At 39.4% G+C, this 22,446-nt stretch overlaps 1 protein-coding gene across 1 annotated transcript in view; it reads right to left on the bottom strand.

Annotated features, from left to right (window-relative positions):
- Positions 1-2,713: 2,713 nt before the first annotated feature.
- Tafa4 (TAFA chemokine like family member 4) overlaps positions 2,714-22,446 on the bottom strand; it is a 150,454-nt gene continuing 130,721 nt past the window's right edge. Inside the window, exons 4-5 of the mRNA XM_051203517.1 lie at positions 11,500-11,624; positions 2,714-2,906 (exon numbers count right to left, since the gene is read on the bottom strand). Of these exons, the coding sequence (XP_051059474.1) occupies positions 2,895-2,906; positions 11,500-11,624 (137 nt within the window). The 3' untranslated portion in view covers positions 2,714-2,894. The remainder of the gene's footprint in view (positions 2,907-11,499; positions 11,625-22,446) is intronic.

Genomic DNA, 22,446 nt, shown 5'->3' on the forward strand with positions numbered 1-22,446 from the left:
AATACTAAATAAGCTTTGCCCTGCTGCCATTTTCAGGAGTTGGACCTCGGTCTTGCATAGCAGCAATTTCTTCTGGAAGTAAATGTAAGAGGATTAGCAAAAATGCAAATGAGGAGAGCTAGCTATGTGATGATAAAAGTAGGTGGGAAGGGACATACCTATTAGCATTTATGCCAGCACCAAAGCTCCTGGAGTGGACACAACAGTCTGTGTAGTCTTATAGGAAGCTTAGAGGCCAAATCCAACCACATGGTAGTTCAGTATGTGTAATTCTCTCCCATGCTAATAATCTCCATTAAATAACAAAGAATAGAACTGTTCAACTCTGAGTAGAAACCAGCTATAAATATTTGCTCACTATCAGCTTGTTGATACTTATTAGATGGTAACAAAGCATGCAGGCACAGCTTGCAAACATTTCTAGCCCAGGAAAAAACACGACAAAATACAGCCAGATGCTAAAGCTAGCCCATGCCAGTGACAGCTTTAAGCAGGGAACCTGAATGCTATTTTAAAGGTACTCAAGGAAAACTAAGTCTACAATTTGCTATATTTTTTTATCATGACCACTCACTTTTGATACGAGCTAGCTGTATGAGTTTGAGCAAGTTCAATATTTTTAGGTCTGAAATCCTCCTCAGTGGAATGGAAATATCCGTTAACCATCTCCCAGGAATCATGTGTATGTGGATAAAAGTACTATCACATTAAGTCAGGTCACTCACAGGGAGGTTAGATTTGCTGACTATATTGTTCTTTCTTTTGTAGTGCAGGTGATGAAAAGGTCTATCGGTGTAAAACAGCACATCTATACACGAGGGCAAGCTGTAAATTTACACTGGTCACTGGTTTCGTTAGACGAAGCTTCAGGTACACCACTAGATGGGCAGTGTGTTTCAACTTAAGGTCTACCTGAAAGGTATTTGATTGAAAGCTGCACATCTCCCTTAGAAACCTGATTTTTTTTTTTTAAATTCTGTGAGAACACAGTAATGTTCCCTCCCTACTTTCCTATAGAAGGGGGAATGATAACATTAGGATGCGCCTTGGAGCTCCAGTTCACGGCTCACTTTGGAACTACATAAAAAGCACATATTGAAGCAAGAGTGGATGGCGTAGCACTTTCTGGACATCCAATTTCCCTAATGGAGCATTTATTCCCTGGAAATAGTTTAGTCCCTGAAAATGTTCCCCAAGGTGAAGCAGCATCTTCCTTGCTTGCTCTGCTTTCTGATAGGAGATCAAATGTGAGGGCGACAAGCTAACACAATGCTCCATGTGCCGCAAAATCTTACATTTTTAAAGCCCTTTAAAAGTGGAAGGCCTTATGCTAGAGCCAACACAGGACACACAGGACATCATGAATGTTCCCAAGCCTTACTGATATCCACTGGCTTCCCAGCCCTCCTTTTCTAAGCTAGACACACTGGAGCCAAGATAAAGTAATGACCTAAATTAGTCATATTCCTAAGTTAAATTTAAAGTAACCCAATTTTATGTTTAAAGGAACACTTGCAAGCTTGTGTCATAAGCATAAAATCTTAAGGCACCGAATAATCACAAGATCTTATAAGCCATCAACATCATGAAATTTTACTTATTCATATGAGTTACTATTCTGTTAGATACCCAGTCAGTTAAATTCAAACCAAAGTTTAACCAATAAATAGGTAGCACCCATTTCCATTCCTTCTGCAAGAACAAAATCAAATAATTGATACCACTATAGACAACATAATGGAATTGATCTCTCCTTGTTAAAGTTGGCGCAGCAAGTATATTTTTGACATTTCTTAATATATACAATCAATCCCATATTACAGAAGCATGTCCGTAGATATCACTTTCTAAAGTTGTGCCAATTCTCTTTGTAGCTTATGTTTCTGTATGATAGCATCTACAAAACCATTGAAACAAGAGGAAAGATGGCTGAGATTTTATTTACATTTAAAGAAGTAAGAAAGCTGTCAAATGGGTATAGAAAGAATCATGTTAGGCTAGCATCATCTGTAATGTAAATATTTAGCCTTGAAAGACTCCTAGGAGATAACAAAAGTATTTCCACATAATTGGCACAAAGTGGGTCTAGGAAATCACCCTTACTCTAAACAGAAATAACCTATATTTTAAATGTTTTTCCTATCTGATTACACCCAAGTCATAAAAACCCCAACATATTTATGTTCCTTGGTGAATGTCATGAGAAACTTTGGTTATAAAACTCTGGGGTTAGTGTGTTTCCCTTAGGACTCAGTCAACCATGCACAGCTTAAAATGCTTCTGCTGTGTCTCTGCTAATGTACAAATGGAACTAAAAAGGTGAACATGTTAAATTATCAAAAGTAAAAACTACAAATGCGCATACAATAACCCAACAAGTTCTTCCATTCTCCAGGGTTCATAAAATAAATTTTCTGCAACGAGATAATTTGAGTTCTTCAATCTAGAACACATATAAGTTAGCCAAATCTTCTGTCATTTAGACTTCCTTCACACCTTCCATATAATGGCTAAAGGACACATTGGAAAGAGGAACAGATGGGATTCCATTTACTTCTGCCCGTGCTCCTTGGGAAAGGCAGAAAGCGAACAGCCAGATCCCTCCAGTGCTGCTCCACTCTGACACTGCTGATGTTCCTTTCCCTCCAGCATTTCCCATGCTGTGCTCCTTTTGAGGTGGGAACATGTCAGCTGAGTGGCCATCTAGAGTGTGGTTCAGTGTGATAAGATCACAAGGCAGAGAGAGCAGAGGCAGTCAGGTAAATGCCACTTTTCACAATGCACGGATTGTAGCTGTGAATTTCTGAGATCCGAGGTGAGTTCTCACTAGACTGGTAATCCACACAGGGCTCTGCATCCTGATGCCCCTCGGGGTCAAAACACTTCTGTGTCTGCTACCGTGTCACCTAAAACAAATGAAACTAAGTGAGTATTTGATCATATACAACCAAATAGAACCCTTCCTGCCAGAAAACCAGAGAGTCCAGTTTATCTGTAACCGATCTGAACCAATCTGAACCAAATGGACTTTTCACATCCAACTTGGCTTATAAACATTAAGAAAGTCATTTTAGTTTTCATTTTTAAACACATGGGCTCATTATTTAAGTTTGCATATTACAGTCAATACACCAGCTTGGGGGGGAGGGAAGTGGCATAACACCTGAACACACTTATACTATGCAAATATTTTCAGAATAAGATGTATTAGTTGATAACACAGTCACATGCCTGCATCTAACTGACCTTTTATTCTAAAGCAGGAACTGGAAAGCTTTCTCTGCAGATTTAAGTCTAGGACAGACTTTGAGCTTTGTATGCTGGACTTTGACATAATCAAATGTAACTCACAGCTACAACCATATACTACTGGTCAACTCACAGGCATTGATTAGTTCCAATAAAGTATTGACTGGAGATTTCACATAATTCCTAAGTGTTATAAAATTGATATACATATATATATATATATGTGTATGTATGTATGTATGTATGTATGTTCTTTTGAAACAAGGTTTCTCTGTGTGTATGCCATGGCTGTCCTAGAACTCGCTCAATAGACCAGCTGCCCTCAAATTCACAGAGATCCTCCTGAGTGCTGGGGTTAAATGTATAACCCACCACAACCAAGCTCTTTTGATTTTTTCCCCAACTATTTAAGAACAAAGAGCTCATTATTACTATTTATTATTATTATTTTGAAACAGGGCTTCATTGTGTGACCCTGGTTGGCTTCAAACTCCCTAGATAGACCACATTGGCCTTCAATTCAAAGAGAGTCTCCTGCCTCTGCATACTGAGTGCGTTGATTAAAGCCATGCACCAGCACGCATAGCCTATTGAAGCCCATCCTCAATTCACAGGTATTATAAAACAAGCAAAGGACTGGATTTGGGTCACAATTTATTGAATCAAGGAGAGTAACCTGGGGAGGAGGAGGGCAGTCATGTGAACGCATGTGAAGGGTGTGTATACAATGGGGAAACGGAAAGTGGGGTACGGGGACACAAGTGTGAAGGGCTGTTGTATATAGGGTTGTCAGCAAAGGAAGGAGAGACATAGATGGCACTTGAGGAAAATGGAGGCCCATCGAGTTTCCAGAAAGAGGGAAATATTAGCACCAAGTAACTGCAAACACCCTGGTCTTTCTTTGGTGAGGTAAGAAAAGCATGGCCAGACCATTAACTCACAGGGGTCACTTGAATCCAAGCAGTGAGAAGGAAAATACTAGAATTTAAGGCAAAAGATAAGAATGTGATAAAGAAAATCAAGATAATCAATCCCAAGGTCTTTGGCATGAGCAAATCGATGATGGGTTCAGTCATGATTGGAGGCAAGGTTAAAAGTGCTTGCCTTCTTCAGTTGTGAAGGAAATATGTTAAGTGCACTGTCTAAAGCTTATCACATAGCATTTGGGAAATGGCGGGATTAAAGCTGACGTACATCAGCACACCCAGTATAATAAAGTCCATTCTTAATGCACATGTCATATAAAAACAAAGGAATGGATTTGGGTCACAGTTTGTTGACTCTGCATGGCACTGCCTTCCCTTTGCCAGCTAAAAGATGGACAGGCAAATAACAACCTAAACCTAGAATATAATTTTCTAAAAATTCTTATTTGAGGTGGCTCAATTAGATCAGATATTTTCTGATTCCTTTTTAAATCTTTATTGTACTTACTATATATAAAATTTCTATTACTGGTGGTGGTGCACACCTTTAATCCCAGCACTCAAGGGGCAGAGGCAGGCAGATTTCTGAGTTCGAGGCCAGCCTGGTTTACAAGGGCTGATTTTGAATTTCAATGGATGTGAAGGTACTAACATGCTAATACTAGCTTCACATCCATGCATCAGCCTCCAAGCCCTGTGCTTCTAAAACCTTGATTATAGGGGTCAAGGAACATAAGACTTCAAGGTGATAGAGACACCTCCCTTGGTCTTCAGAGATCCCCCCTTAGGAGGTGTCCTAGGGTTTCTATCACTGTGATAAAACACCATGACCAAAAGCAACTTGGGAAAGAAAGTGCTTCTTTTATCTTACACTTCCAAGTAATAGTCCATCACTGAGGGAAGTCAAGACAAGAACTCAAGCAGGGGAGAAGCTGAAACAGAAGTCTTGCATCAGCATTGCTTACTGGCTTGTTTCTCATGGCTTACTCAACCTGTTTTCTTATAGTAGCCAGAACCACCATACAAGGGATGGCAGCAGTTGTCTAGGCCCATCATCATTAAGTAAATGTACTATAGACTTGCCTACAAGAAAATCTGGTAGGGACATTTATCTCAACTGAGGTTCACTCTTCCAAATTACTCTAGCTTTTGCCTACACGTGTGTACAAACACAATTGAATACTTGGTGTGCCCAGAAGCCAGGGAAGGGCACTAGATTCACTGAAAACTGGAGGTAACAGATGTTTATGAGCCACTATGTATGGGTGATGGGAACCAAACCAGATCCTCTGCAAGAGCAACAAGTGTTCTTAACTGTTGAGCCATCTCTGCAGCCCTAGGACAATAGTATTCCTTTTACTGTTGTAAAATACTATAATTTGTTTGAGACCTTTCTATATATGTACTATGTCTATGTTATCCCCTCCAAAAATCCTCCCATCCCTGAAATCCTCTTTAGTATTGTTACATGTATATAAATATATATAGTGTCTCTCTCTCACACACACACACATACACACACACACACCAAGTCCATTTACTATTGTTCTTAAGTATATGTGTTCAGAGCTAACCATGTGGGATTAGACATTTTATATGGGAGCTTGCTTGTCTCTAGAAGAAATTAATTCTCCCTCTCAGCAGCCATTGACCAACTATAGTTCTTTCTCTGGAAGCCATATCATATGAAATTCCTCCTTGTCCATATTGGCATATCAACTAGGATGGTCATTATGCTATTCTTGTTCAAGAAATCATAGTGTTGAGATTTTGTGGATGCATTATTCCTTAAATGCTAGTAGTCATTATCTAGCAAGAGACATTTTGGGCTTCTGGCTTTTATCACCTTCCATGATTTTCTTTGAGCATTAAGTATAGGGATTGTGTTGCTGATATAAAACTTTGCAATAGGTAACCCACATCCCATTATCCCCTACATTTGGACCAGTTGTGGATCTCTAGAGTGGTCACTGTCTGTTGCAAAAACAAAAAAAGAAAGAAAGAAAAAAGAAAAGAGCCTGTTTGATGGGGAATGATAGCTATAGCTATACTCATCTGTGGGTATAAAAATAAATTATAATTTGTTAGTTTAGGAAAATGCAAGTAGTGGGTTCTCCTCTCAGGTCTATAATCTCTCCAGCTATAGATACCAGGCATGAATTCCTTCCTACTGTGTGGATCTTAAGTCCCCCCAAGATAAATGTGCCACCTTCACACCATGCAGGATATTTTGCTAGGCAGATCATCGTTGTGGTTTATAGGTTTTACAGCTGGTTACTATAGATTGCCTACTTCCCTTGGCAGCATGCATGGCAACTTTGGATACTATAGAGCCAGCTCTCTAGGAGGAGGTATCCATGTCAGTTTCAACTCAATTCCTACAAGTGCTCTGACTGAAGTGTGTGGTAACTTCAACAACATGGTCAGACATTCAAGTTCTGGAAGGCAACCAAGAGTAATGGCAATAGCCAAAGTGATTATGGGGAGACTCATACCAAACTCAATTGGGAAGTTTCCCATTCCTGGAACTAGATTTTTGTTAGCTAGTGCATGACTCTGGGGGAAGTGGGGGGATATCATTACCACTAACTCCATTTAAACCCCCCTCTCTCCAAATATAATCCCCTATGACCTTATCAAGCATATCCTAATGTTCTATTCTTCCCTCTCCTCCAGTTAAAAAGCACCAGCCCACCCACATTTTCCCATCACACTCTCCATTGCACCCTCCGTAGTGGTCTGCTTTCTATAGCTTCCATCTTCCCCCCATGGTCTTTGCCTGTTTTCATGGCTCCTTAAGGGACTTCAGGCTATATACTCAAATCTAAAGAGTCAGAGGTAGTGTTCACAAACAAGAAAGAAGGCAACAGCATTTGTATATCTGTATTTGAGTTACTTCACTCAGCAGAGTTTCCAGCTCCATTTGCCTGAAAATTTCATGATTTTATTTTTCTTACCAGATAAATAGAATTCCGGTGTGTGTATATACCACATTTTCATTGTCCATCATCTGAAGGAAATTTGTGTTGATTCCATTTCCTAGCTATTGTGAATAGACTAGGAATAAACATGGCTAAGCAAGTATCTTGAGAGTAGGATATTGAGTCTTTTGAGTATATATCAAAGAATGGATTAGCTGGGACATATGGTAGATTCAGTTTCAGATTTTTAAACATTCTCCACATTGATTTCCAGAGCAGCTAGACCATTTTGCAAGCCCAACAATGAATGAGGGTTCTACTTTCCCCACAATCTTGCTAATATTTGTTGCCAAATATTTTCTTGGTCTTAGCCAGCCTAACTGGGGAGAGACAAAAATCTGAGAGATCTAATTTGCATTTCTCTGCTGCTGAGGATTTTGAATACTTGGGTATTTCTTGGCCATTTTTATTTCATCTTTTGAAAACTATGTTCAGATCCATAACCCATGTTGTTAATTGAGTCACTTCTTGATTCTTTGCAAATTGTGGATATTAATCCTCTTATCAGATATAGAGCTAGCAAAGATTCTCACTCTTGCCTTGATTATTTCCTTTAAAGAAGCATTTTAGTCTTATAAGGTTCCATTTCTCAATTGTTGGCCTTAATTTCTGAGCAAATGCAGTTCTGTTCAGAAACTTATTGTATCTCATAGGGCACTGCCTATGTTCTCTTCTGATTCTAATATTTCAGGCTTCATACTGAAGACTTTTACTCATGTGGAGTAGATTTTGCCCAGGATGATACCTATGAGTCCAATTTTATTCTACGTGTGAACAACCAATTTCCCCAACACCGTATTTTTGGCATGTTTGTAAACTTTCATTGGCTATAAGTTTATGGACTCCATTTGTTTGGTCTTTTATTTTGTTCCACTGATCTAAATGTCTATTTTTTGTGTTAATATGTTGTTTTCATCTGTAAGTTACTATGAAATTTGGTATAGCAATCCTTCAAGCATTGTTCTTTTTGCTTAGGACTGCTTGGCTATTTGAGGTATTTTGAGGTTCCATGTGAATATTAAGACTTTTTCTTCTATTTCTGTTGTCATCTGGGCATGGTGTCATATGCCCTTATTCCCAGCATGGTTGGCAGAGGCAGGTGGATCACTGTGAATCTGAGGCCACCCTGATCCATAAAGAGAGTTTCAGGACAGCCACAGCTAGGGCTGTTACAGAGAAACCCAGGGTGTGGGAGACAGAATATCATAGGGATTTTTATTGGAATTGCATTGGATCTAAAAGTTAAGTTGGTAATGCCATGAGGAAAGTGTTTATTTTCTATTTTGGTGCTAGGATGATTAAATAATATTCAGTGATATCATAAGTAAGTCATTTATGTAGTTACTGGGTCCTTGGAAGAAACGTCAATCAAAAACTCAGAAGAGAGGAAAAGGAGACATGAGAGCAGCAAGACTTCTTTTCCTACAGGAAGTAGTTCCTAAGCCTTTTCAGAAGAAGCTGGAAATCACCTGGAGAGAATGAAGGGGACGTCAATCTGTTCTATCTGAAGCTGATAACTAAGGACAAAGACATGTCCGCCTCTCTTTCATCTCTGAGTCAAAGCCCATTAGTATCTCAAACCAACTGCTAACTCTTCCTATATTTGCATTTAAATGGGAAATAAAATCCTAGCATAGGTGGTACACTACCCAAGACCTGACATTCAGTGCTCTGTATTCCCATGCTGTTCTGCACAAACTCTTTTTTAAAAAAAAAATGGAAACTCTGTGGTTGTTTACTTAATACTTCCTCCAGGGAGGCAACTGCCTGGCTATTACAGGATAGCTGTCCCTCTAGAGGTATGAGGTCAGTACCATTGCAAGCAAGAGATACAGCTTCTAGAATGCCAAGTTCAGCATGGGAGGCAGTCTGAACTCCCCAAATGAACTTTTGTGTGCAAGCAAGCCATAACAGACATAACAGACATAAAATGTTTTATTCAGTTCAAGGCTCTCTGACTTGGATTAATAAAGGAAACCAAGTTTTATACCTTCCAGATTATTCTCAAATGGCATATCACTGAAAAAAGGCAGCCCAAGTATTACGGTGGCTTGGGGAACTGTATTATGTTTCTACATCTTTCCAGGAGATAAATGAAATGTCACTACCATTGAGAATTTAGCTAGAGCAAACTCATATTCCCAGCATACAGAAGCAAAAATGCCCCTAAAGGTTTGCTTCCTGCTAATGCTCTCACTAACTGCACATAAAGAGTGAGAGTCACTCTACCTAGTGAACTACTTACACACATTCTTTTTCCAAAATTCACTTGGCTTCCATTCAATCTTGTTTTACATTTATATCTAAAAATCAATATAAATTTAATCTTCTAAAATGTTATTTCTTAGTCTACAAGAAATGCAATGTAAGTTTATTTTAATCACTGATAGATGGAAGATTATTTGTTAACTTTATAGGAGACTTCAATATTTTTTTATTTATAAAGTACTTATGGGAACAGCTAAAAGGAGTCAAGGAATAGGAAACAGAATTTGCTTAGCAAGTACAATGGCTTTATGTGGTCGGAAGTTTACTGGGAGTGGCCAAGTGGGAATGGTGGGGAAGTGGGAGGGTTAACTTCCTTGCTACTTCAACAAATAACTCCATGGATTTTTCCTCTAACGTGGATGTAAAACGAGTTGTAACTTGGTGTCTATGGAGGATTGTCTCAAAGATCTCCCACGGATACCAAAATCTGTACATGTTAAAAACTTACCTAGAATGGTATACCACTTACATGCAGTGTATGCAGACTTTGTTTAATTCCAATGACCCCTAGATTGCTTATAACAACTACAACACAAATGCAACAGAACTTATTTTTATGTGTACCAGGTTTGGTTTTTTGTCTGCATGTATGTCTAAGCACCACATGTATGCACTATCCATAAAGGCCAGATGAGGCATTGAATCCCCTGGAAGTGGAGTTATAGATGGTTGTGTGCTGCCATATGGGTGCTGTAACTGAACCCAAGTCCTCTACAAAAGCAGCAAGTGCTCTGAACTGCTAACCCAGCTCTCCAGCCAGAAATGTTTTTATGCTGTATCATTTAGGGAATAAATGACAAATTTGAGATGTGATTACCTTTTAATGTTTTAGTCTGTGATTGGTGGAATCTGCACAGGTCCTGTCAATACAGAAGTTATTGTAGTCACAGCATCACTAGTAAGGACAAATTATGTTCTAATGGGAAAATTTGAATGGACATCATTGCAACCCATCTCACTCCAGTAACCTCAGTAACCTTTCATTAATTGGTGTTCAGCAAATAGCTATGGAGATATCAGCTGGATATAAGCCTACCAAGATCAGTAAACACAGACAAGGACCTACTTTACCTGACCCACACTATCTAGGGAGTGATGGGTAGGAAGCAAAGGAATACAGCTATCCATGAAAATGTAAGCCAACAAACACTCAGACACTGAACCCAGATGCAGCCAAGGATGGATTCCATGAACAATAATAGTTGACTAGAAAGGACGAGGTGGCAGTATATCATATGAGAGAGAAGAACCACCTCAAAGGCACCATGACAGGGACCAACAGAAGGCCAGGAGGTTAGGAGCAGGAAGAAGGGCAGCTATCTTGCTGGATTGTCTAAAAAGGGCCAATGTGGTGGCTGAAGCTGCTCAGAGGTTTTCAGAATGGCCTGGGTTAGAGGGATAACATCTCACAAATACTGTTTGTTATAGCTACTGAATGGAATTCATACCAGAAGGAAGCCATTAGTTATCCAGATGTGATGGCAGATCAGGTGGGACCTGAGAAAGTAGTCATGGAAGGGTTTGGTAGTAAAAATTTCTAAAACCCAAGTAATTAAGTAGACATAAGGAGACAAAGAAGTTTGCTTTCTCCCTTAAGAAATGAATCACTCGTGTTTCCCTTCAGGCTCAAAGAAATTTAGAATGGGGAAACCACCAGGGAGAAGCTGTGGAAGACTTGAATGACAATTGGCCCGTCTCCACTCTCTGTGGCAGTGTGTTTTCGTACCTCAGTAAATCATCTGGCCGTCGATTCTTGCCATGTTGCTTTGATACACCACTCTGTTGACTCTGAAACCTTTACTTTAAATTGAACTCATGAAGGAGCAGAAGTGAATTTAGGAGCCCTGCTGAAAGTAAGAGCTCACCCACCAAATCACTGCCCTGACACATGGCAACGACACTGGCAAATGGACTTTTCCTGAAAGGCTAAAGCCACAGCGTAGCACAGTCCTGGCAGGTTTATCAACATAAAACAATGTTGTTCTCTTGCTGGTTAGATCCAGACACAGCAGGAACCCCTCTGAGTTAAGAGCTCCTGCAGCTATAAATTACAGTTGCCTTTTGTCTGTACTTGCCTTAGTGGTTTTGACTTTATTGCCACTGCTACATGACCAACCGGAGGAGTCTGGGAGCACTCTGCAGTCCTCTCCTTCCAAGCAAGGATCCATGTGACACCACCACTTCTCAATCACAATGGAAGCTGGAAAACAAAGGTGACATTGTATTTGTGCCATGCTTTCTTCCTCCACATGTGGGTGGCAAAGCAGCACACAGATTAGCCCCAGGAATATAAACATGGCTCTGGAACGACTGCATAAGTGCATTTAAAGAAGTTAGCTGTGCCTCCACATATGCTGAAAATGTGTTTTTGGAGCTAGCTACCAGATGTAATAGAATTGATAAGAACTGATGCTTTGTGGGCACCTGCCCCGACTTGAACGTCAGTAGGTTCATTTCTCCATTGTTTTATGGCCTTGGATTTGTCATCTAATTTCTCCTAGCCTCGGTTTCTCCAAAGAGTCAGACATAAAAAAACACTTGCAAAAGGATATAGTGAATTCAGGAGAAACGTTGGGTCAGGCCTTTGCTCCAAGAGATGCTAGATACAATGATGCCCACCCTATCTGGTTGCAGGCTCCAGTGGTGAGTGTTGCTACTGCAATGTTATTCTTGGCTATGAACAAAGAACATCTACACACTAAAAGTTAAAGCTCTCATCCTGGATGGCGTTCATCTCCATAGGCCACTGCAATGACTAGCTAAATGGTGAGCCACAATTTGTCACATAGTGAAAGCCAACTGAATGTGATAGGACCCAGCCTTGCCTCACAGTCCACATGTGATTATTCTGAGATGTTCATTGCAACTGTGAACTCACTATTCCCTAACCCTCACCATAAACTGTGTTTTATGTTCACAGTAGATAGGACAGTAGATTCTGGAATTGAACATAGACTAAAGTAGGGGTATCTCCATTACATGGGATAGTTAGTCCTGCAGGTTCTCAGGGTGGCCAAATTGCAGAGGAGAATTCGGCCAATGAGCTGGGACAGAAGTGACCTATCACTGAGGTGTTGATGGGTCAAGAAAGACTGACCCTGTTTTATTATTGAAACAGAAATATTTACATAGAAAACACCCCCAAGTAGATGATAATTGTATTGCATAGTTTCTGAGATGTAGAGAGGTATGACCCATAGATTTATTTTGTGTTTTAAAGTAAGGACTATAACAGATGGCATTGGTAAACATGATAGCTTGCTATGTGTGTACAATGTGTGATGATACCAGAATCAAATAAATTAATTCATCCATGGTCACTCCTCATTGATCATTAGATCCCCAAAACCTGCGCACAAAAGCACTTTGTTTCCAATCCAAGCACACCCTCCACCTCTGGAAACCACAATTCTTTTCTGTACTAACAGGAATTCTACTTTTTGAAAATTATCTAAACATGAGATCATGGGATCTTTTACCCTTTTGTTCCTAGTTTATCCCTTTAGCATACAGCCCTTCTGGTTCATGCATGTTTTCACAGATATCAGGATCTCTTTGTGTGAACAAATTCTGGTCTAGTATAATCATAGCCCTCATGATCCTTCTCTCTCCCTCAATGAAGTTACCGGGTTGTTCTCATCCAGCTACTTCAGTGAAAATGGTGGTACAGAAGCATTAGAGATACTGATTTCCAGGATGAGGATGTAGCTGAGAGCATCTGTTTACCCTGTACAACACACTGAGGGCTGATTTTATGTCCTATGGATTATAGACTAGAAAGAGGGTTACTGTATATATTTTTTTTGAATTGCTTTTGTTGCCTGTGTTTTTAGTATCATGCCTAAAAGGCCATTGCCAGTGTCAACGGTTTTCCGTCATTCACTTATCAACTCTATAGTCTCTTATATCAGAGTGGTCTGTGGTGTATGGTATGAGGGAGTCTTTTTCTTACAGCCATGCACTTTTTCTAGTACAGCTATTGAAATATTATTCACATAATATTCAGTGAATACTTCAAATGCCTTGATAAAATGTATATAAGCTTATCACTAGGTTATGGCACACCTATACTGTTGTATGATTACTATAGCTTTGAGGTGTACATGGATCTTGAAGTGTAGTATCTCTAGCCTTGTCTTCTTCTTACAAACTCTTGATCTATTTGCGTTCTTTGTGACTTTACATAAATTTTAGGACTTTTTTCCATGTCTATGAAAATGCCACTGAGTTTTTGATAGGGATCTACAGGTCATTGTGGACATTTGGCAACAATACTCACCTTTATGTTGTTTAATTTCCTTCTGAAACATCACAGAGCTTTCAGGATGCTGATCTTTGACCTCCTTGCTTAAATTTCCTAAGCATTTTGTTTTTATCATACCACCACAAATGGGATCTTTTCAAAATTCTTTATTACTACATGCAAATGCAAGCCAATTTTTAATCCGTTTTTTTTTTTAATTTTTCTATCTGCCAACTTTACTGAGTTTAATTTTGACTGTTTTCAAAATTACAAAGAAGTGAAGCAGAAAGAATGTTACAAACTCATTTTGTAAAGCCAGAATTAGCCTCATACCAATGTCATGTCAGACTTCTAGAAGTAAAGAAAATTACAGGCCAACATACTTCATAAAAATGAATGCAAAAAAAAAAACCCTCAAAAACACTAAGAAACCAAATTCAACAGGATGTTGAAGTAATTGCACAATATGATCAGGTGGGAGTTGCCTCTCAAGTGCAAGGATGATTAAATATGAATCAATGTAATCCACTACATTCTGAGAATAAATTATAAAAACCATATGATCACTTTGGTAGATGTATAAGAGCATTTTGAAAGTTCCACATGCTTTAGTGATAGTAACTGTCAACAAATCAGGTAAAGAGGGAAGGTATCTCAACAGAAAGAAGGCTGGAAATGCCAGTCACAGCTGGTGTTACAATCCAGGGTGAAAAGCTGCATGCCTCTTAAAGGAACACGAGAAGGATGCCCCTCTCACCACGTCTACTAAGCACAGCAAAGTGGGGGGCAGTTGGGTATAAGAGAGGAAAGGGCATGCAAGATGGACAGGGAGCAGTTAATGATCCATCAAGATTACATGGCGTTATATGGAGAAAACAGGATAAGTTCTCTCGGTGTCAAGTAAATAAAAACTTAAAGTTCAACTTTTTCATTGAGTCTCAGTCTCCTTGCTAATTCTTTCCTGTATTATCTCATTTAAATTTTCCTCCAAAGCTGGGGTTGATAGATTTTTTTTTCTCCTAGCTTGAAAACTCTAATGTGCAGAAGTACAAAGGGAGTAGGACAACATACAGTCTAACATCAGAGCTCACATGCTGACCCTTAAATATACACCTCTTCCTTTTCACTAGACATGCCCACCGGAAACAAATCCTTGTTTTACAAAAGGTAGCAATATAGTTGTTACTACTTAGGCATTTGTACTTGTGTGCCTTTGGAGTTCTAACAGGATACGCCCTTAGCTGCTGCCACTAAGCAACATTTGTTCCTGTTCACTGCATTCCCTTTTAAAAGGGCCCTGCTCACCTCCCCCCCCCCCCCCCTCTCTCTCTCTCTCTCTCTCTCTCTCTCTCTCTCTCTCTCTCTCTCTCTCCCCTCACTTCCTCCCTGACTCCTCTCTCCTGCTGCTCCTGCCCCCTAAGGTTGGTCTCCCCCCTCCACATTCCCATTTTGCAATTGTTTTTCCCTAATTAAAAAAAAGAAAACTCTTCACTTGAACTCTGTTACATGATGTCTTTCTCTCTAGAGCCATATTTTTTTAACTACAATAATAACACAAAAAGTCAGTGTATTAAAACACTTCCCAATCAGGCCATGGCAATACAATGTTATGAGAACATAGGGTCATTTCACACCTTGCTAAAAAGAGTTAGATTTCCCTGTGTCCTTATGTAACCATGGTTTCTGGGCTACTGACTGATGAGATCATTTAAATGAGATAATACAGGAAAGAATTAGCAAGGAGACTGACACTCAATGAGTCAGGTAGATATGTGATCTAGGTTAACAGTTCTCTATTTAAATCATTACACGCCAAGACAGAAAATGGTACATTGTCACATGGGTTATTTATGGTCAGAGTCTACTACTGAACTAGGGTGCATGGTATTGAAACTTAAAGCTCCAAATATCATAATGATTTCACCCTACAACTGCAGGGAACTTCTATCATTTCAAAGCACCTTTACCCGTTTTTCTTCTTCTGATTGTCCCAAAAGCTCTCAGAAGCAGCAAAGGGCACATGGGATCAGAAATAAACAGTCTTCTTCTAAGGTGGTAATTAAAGATGAAAGCACCAAAATTAAGCAGCCTTCTGGAATGTAGTGTAATGTGTTTATAATTATTTGATACATGCATATAATAATCATATAAAGAGGGTTGACATTTCCATCTCCAGATATATTTTAAAGGTTTTCATGAGCCAACACAAGGTCCCCTGTATATATATTATAGCTATTAGCTTAGTATTTTATGTGCCTCCTGACTGTGAGAACAAGTGGGTCTCTGACTTTTGTACCTTCTCTTAGGACTCTGGTCCTCCTGTTGGATTGCCATGTCCAACTTCAATATGGTAGTTTTTGCTTTGTCTTTTTTTTTTTCCATCATGGTTGGTTGTTATATCTTAGAAGTCTGTTCTTTTCTAATGAGAGACAGAAAGGTAGTAGATCCAGAGAGGAGAGGGGGAAGGGGAAACTACAATCATGATATGTTATATGCAAAAAGAATCTTTTCAAAAAAAGGGAGAAAGGGGAAATAACTAAATGTTTTAACATTAACAGTATTTCAATGGATGTGTACTGTATTGATCAACTCAAGGTCCTTCATGTCCTATGCTTTTATCAATACTTGACGTTTGATGCCTTCACATTTGCCTATTGTGGTAAAATGGTATTTCAGATTAGTAAGAACCTGGTTGGCATGATATAACATCAGGTAAAAGTACTTTCTACCTGAATCGGGCAACTTGAGCTCAATCCCTGGAACCCATGATGGAAAGAAATAGAACTGATTCTTAAAAACTGTCCTCTTGGGGGAAAAAAACTGTCCTCTGTCCTCTGACATCTTCACACATAATAATAATAATAAATTAAATAAATAATAAAAATAAAAATGTAGATTAGTGAGGAACCTATAGTCTTACTATACTCATAGTGTCAACCAGTTTCTTCATTATTTCCTAAACGCCTTAGTTTGGTTCCAGATAGACATCAAGATAAATGCTTAGTTACATTTATACAGAGTTAGAGATGAAGCCAAAGGACATTTTGTCTTTAAAATGACTTCTTGAACAAAAAGCCTTGCACTCAGTGGGACCCTCGAACACTCTGAGGCAGTACCGGAGCGCTAAGGAAAGCCTGGGAGAAGCTGCCACACCACATGCTTCATGATGTGACCAAGAGAAAATGCAAGGGACAATGGGTCAGTGGCCCACCTGGAAGCCAGCAGACACAGATGGCCTTAGTGAGACTGCTGAAGAATGTGTTTGGGGCAAACCTTCTAGTGCTCTTGGAACCCTGTAAGACCTGAGTCGCAGAGCAGATGAGAACGGTGGCGGGATCCCACACCAGCAATGAGTGTAATGAGACAAAGAAATCCATAGCTTCTGGGGAAATGACTGGGTAGCAAGCAAGGGAGAAAGAACAGGAAGAAATGTGAAATAAAATGTAAACTGGGTATGAAAGAAGTAAAAAGCGAGGAAGTCAATGCCCTGCAAATAAATGCCAGAAACTTATTCAAACAAGACACTTCTAATGTCATATACAAAAGGAACTTGAGTAGAGTATTACTGAGGTTCCTATTATAGAAAAAAATATGCTCTCCTGTCATGAGAAAAAGGTTAAAATACTTTGGTCACTCTTGTACCATTGGCTTTAATGCACAGAGTGATGGGATTACTCTGATATTTACCATATACACATACATCTGAATCGATCATGTTCACCTACCCTATTTCTCATTTCCCAGCATTCTCTCCAGTCCATAGTAATCGCTCTTGTATTTAAGGTCTAACTTTCTTATTCTATTTTAGTATTTATATATGAGAGAGAATGTGGAGTGTTTCTGTGATTCTCTCGGTGGCTTAGCACACCCTCCAGTTCCATCCATTGTCCCACAAGTAATATTCCATACTTCTCTGATTAAGAATCTATTCTGTGATCTTCATGTGTTGATTGGTACACAGGCCAGTTCCAAACTTTAGCTACTGTGAAACATGGCTGGAACAGGCACACACGGGATTCTCTCTGGTGTGCTGATTTTCTTTCTTATGCATGTTATACCTAGGGTTAGAATGTGTGGACCAAATGAGGGACTTATTTTAACTAGTTTAGACATTTTAATACACATCTGACAGAGGGCTGATCCCCAAAATATACAAAGAACTCAATAAGCTAGCCACCAAAACACCAAGTACTCCAATTTAAAAAAAGGGTGTACAGAACTGAATAGAGAATTCTCAATAGAGGAATCTCAAATGGCTGCAAGGCACTTAAGAAATGGCTCAACATCCTTAGCAATCAGGGAAATGCAAATCAAAACAACTCAGAGATACCATCTTACTCCTGTCAGAATGGCTAAAATCCAAAATACCAATGACTGTTTAAGCTAGAGAGGATGTGGAGAAAGGGGAACACTCCTCCATTGCTGGTGGGAATGCAAACTTGTATACCACTTTGAAAATCAGTATGGTATATACCCAAAGGATGCACATTCATACAACAAGGACATCTGTTCAACTATGTTCATAGCAGGATTATTTGTAATAGCCAGAATCTGGAAGCAACCTAGATGTTCCTCAATTGGAGAATGAATAAAGAAAATGTGGTACATTTACACTATGGAGTACTACACAGTGGAAAAAAACAATGGCATCTTGAAATTCATAGGCAAATGGATGAAACTAGAAGAAACTATCCTGAGTAAGGTAACCCAGATACAGAAAGAAAAACATGTTTTGCACTCACTCTTAAGTAGATATTAGACACAGAGGAAAGGACAACCAGCCTACAATAGAGAAACTAAGAAACAAGGAGAACCCTAAGAAAGACATACATGAACCCCTGAGAAGGGGAAAGGCACAAGATCTCCTGAGTAAATTGGGAGCATAGGGGGATGGGGGGAGGGAAGTAGGAGAAAGAGGAGGGAAGGTGAGGGGGGGAACATGAGGGATCAGGAAGGTCCAGTTGAGAGAACAGAGAAGGAGAGCAAGAAAAGGGATATCTTAATAGAGGGAGCCATGATGGGCTTAAGAATAAACCTGGCACTAGGGAAATCTCCAGAAATCCACAAGGATGACCCTAACTAAGAATCTAAGCAATAAAGGAGAGGCTACCTTAAATGTCCTTCCCCTATAATGAGATCAATGACTACCTTAAATGCCATCCTAGAGTCTAAATCTAGTAGCTAGCGGAAGCAGAAGCAGAGATTCACAGTTAAGCACTGAGCCAAACTCCTTGGAATACAAATGTAGAGAGGGAAGAGTGATGAGCAAAGGGGTCAAGAACAGCAGAAACCCACAGAAACAGCTGACCTGAACAAGTGGAAGCTGATGAACCCCAGTCTGGCACCTGGGGAACCAGCATAAGACCAAACCAGGCCTCTTGAACATGGGTGTCAGTTGGGCAGTCTATGAGGCCTCTGGTAGTGGGTCAGTATTTTTATACTTAGTGCATGGGTTTTGGGAGCCCATTCCCTATGGAGCAGTACTCTCTCAGCCTAGATACTTGCGGGAGGGGCTAGGTATGGCCCTAAATGATGTGACAGACTTTAATGATCCCCCATGGGAAGCCTCACTCTTCCTGAAAAGTGGATGAGGGGTAGGATGGGGGGATTATGGGGAGAATGGGAAGGTGGGAGGGAGAGGGATTGGATTGATATGTAAAATAAGATTGTTTTAATTGAAATAAAAATTAATTTAAAAATAAAATCAAAAGAAACTTCTATATTGTTTTCAACAACAGCTCTGTTACTTTGCATTCCACTGTATTACCATTTGGTTTTTGCTACACATCCTTGCCAGAATTTATATTTTAATTTTTAGATAATGCACATTTAGATAATGCACAATTCTGATTTGCATATTTCCAGTAGCTTGATGCTGAACATATTTTCTTGAATGTTGATCATGTGTGTTCTTCAAATAACTTATCTATGTTTTAATTTGACTGCTGTTTCTTGGGGGTTTTCTTTTTCAGCTCTTCATAGATTCTGTCTATTCATCCTATCAAAAACATAGCTGCCAAAGGTTCCCTGCCATTCTGTATGCTGTCTCCACTCTATTGGTAGTTCCCTTTGCCACTTGTGAATTTTTGTCTCTATTCCCTGTGCTTGAGAATGCTATCCAGAAAACCACTGCCCATACCAATGTCCTCAAGTGTTGCCTGTTTCTTTTGGTAGTTTCTGAAATTTTGGTCTTATGGTTAATTCTTTGATCCACTAGAGCTGACCTTTTAAAATATTTATTATGTGTATGGTTGGGGGTGTGTTATGACATGTATGTAGATTTTACAGGCCAACTTTGTGGATTTGGTTGTTTCCTTCCCCCTTTATGTGGGTGCCAGGGATTGAACTGAGTGTTAGGTTTCTGTGGCAAGCCTCTGTTTTAAATAGCAAATAATAATGATAATAATAATAATAAAAAGGTTACATTTTAATATTCTGCATGTATACACCCAGTACAATCTTCTAATTATAAATATACTTTTTAAAGATTTAGGTAAAAGAAAATACAATATCAAGTTCTTACAATTTTTCTTTTACTGGTTTTCCTTTGTTTGCTTAAAAGGTGTCATGCATTAAAATAACAAGTTACTCTGGAATTTTATTTAAATTGCCACATTTGCAAAAACAAAATTCCTGCTTATATCTAACAAGAGAACACAGTAAGGGGGCTCTAGTGACATATTTTCTCCATGGAGTTTCTCTGGGGAAAGACCTAGCAGCAAATGTCCCTGAAGAGAAGAAAAAGAAAGGGGCCAGGGCAGAAACCAAAGCACCGGTTTTGGATGCCCTTCCACACTGACGATTGTCTATTATTCCCACAGCAAAGGTGAGAACTGACTGAGGTCTGACCTCAGAGGGAGATAGGCATGGAGAAGGCAGAACTTCTGACACAGCTGGAGCCTAGCTCGGAAATGAAGTGAAGGCACAGACTTTGGATTCTATTAAAATAACTGTCAATGACATCTGCCCACTTTCCTGGGCTATTTCTCCACAGGAGAATGCCTTGTGGGAGGCATGTCTGCCATTCCTGTTAGAGAACATCACAATCTACTCTAAACAAGTAAATGCCCTGTTATGTCTATTTTTAAAGTAAAACACCTTCCTAGTTTAGGAAGACACATAATAAATACCCTTAACTTCCAGTTATGCACAGAAAGGAAAAACAAAATCATGACAGTGGCGCCCCCTGGGCTTTGATAGTGGCTAGTGAATTGTATAAGTGTTTTCTAGGTCTAAGTGCCACGCAACTAATTTTCCCTGTTTTGCTTTAGTGCAAAGAAGGGACTGCCTTCTCAATTGTTAGTCTCTCACTGACTTAATTTCATTGTATTTACATTATTAAAAGGCCTTTCTTTTTGTTGGGTCTTTAAAATAATCTTTTATTAATTTTTTAAGAATGCTATATCATATATTTTAACCAAGTTCACCTACCTCTGCCCAGATTTTCCCCCACATCCCTACAGACCCAACTTCATATATGCATAGTTTCTCTCTCTTCCTCTCACTGTCTATCATCTGTCTCGCTATTTTAAAATAAAAGCCATCATGTCCAATTTGTGTTGTCAAAATACTCTGGGCTCAAGGCCTGCCCTGAATTGTGGTAAATACACCAGGTGTCAAACTTCTGATGAAAACGGACTTTCTATCAACCACAACCAAGTTCCAGTGGCTCCTCAGCTGGGATCAGATTTCATCCCACCTCCGCTCCTCCACGCTGGAATTTTGTCTGCTTGAGTTTGCATAACTCTTGTTTATATTGTTTCTGTGAATTCGTGTGTGCAGCTGTTTCTGAAAAACATTGTTTCCTTGTATTCATCTACCACTTCTGACACTTATCATCTTTCTAATGCCTGTTCCACATAGAATCCTGGGCCATGGAGGATATCCATTTAGGATTGAGCACTCCTAAGTCTTTTATTGTCTGCATGTGGACCAGTTGTCCGTCTCTGTGCCAATCACATCTACTGTAAGAAGCAGTTTCTCTGACAAGGATTCAGAGATGTAGTATTCTAAGGATATATCAATAACTCATTATCATCTTATTCATTTAGCAAAATAATAGTAGCAGGTTTTCCCCTACAGCCCAGGATCTCTATAACCACAGGTCTGTGGTCTTGTTGATAGTGTCTATCTTGGAGCAGGCTTTAAATCCAATCAAAAAGAGATTCTATAACATTCTTGCCACTATTGTACCAGTGGGCACATCTTGCCAGGCATGTTATGATTGTAGCTTGCAGGGTTCATACTTGGGTAAAATTACTGATTACTTTTCTCCTTTGGTAACATACATAGCCCCTGCAGCACTATGCACAGTAGGCAATAGGGATGAAGCTTCCAGTTGAGTACCAGCTGGTTCTGGAGGGTAACCAATAGCATTGGCAATAGCCTGTAATGTTTGGGGGCAGTCTATGGGACCCTACTGATTTTTCTGTTTTTTCTTTAAGTCTATCTTTAACCTCAGTGTATGGATGAAGTGATTTTGAAAACATCATCCAAGAATATATATCTTTGAAACTCCGCACTGAGGTTTTAACACACTAAAATCTTGTACTAAATGCTGCTATTCCAAAATGCACACTGTGCTCTTCACTAATGATGTTATGAATTCAGTATCTTGCTTTTCCTAATAGAGAAAACATAGCAACTTTACACAGCTATATTATGTGAGCAGTAAAGAGCTAAACTACCTTATAGGAATTGTATTTGTTGATTTTACTGGCAACATAGTACTGTTTCTTCCATAAGTTCACTTAGTCCTGAAAGAGCTGCTTTGTAAATC

The sequence above is a fragment of the Phodopus roborovskii genome, unplaced genomic scaffold (assembly GCF_943737965.1).
Source record: "Phodopus roborovskii unplaced genomic scaffold, PHOROB, whole genome shotgun sequence".
Classification (NCBI taxonomy): Eukaryota; Metazoa; Chordata; class Mammalia; order Rodentia; family Cricetidae; genus Phodopus; species Phodopus roborovskii.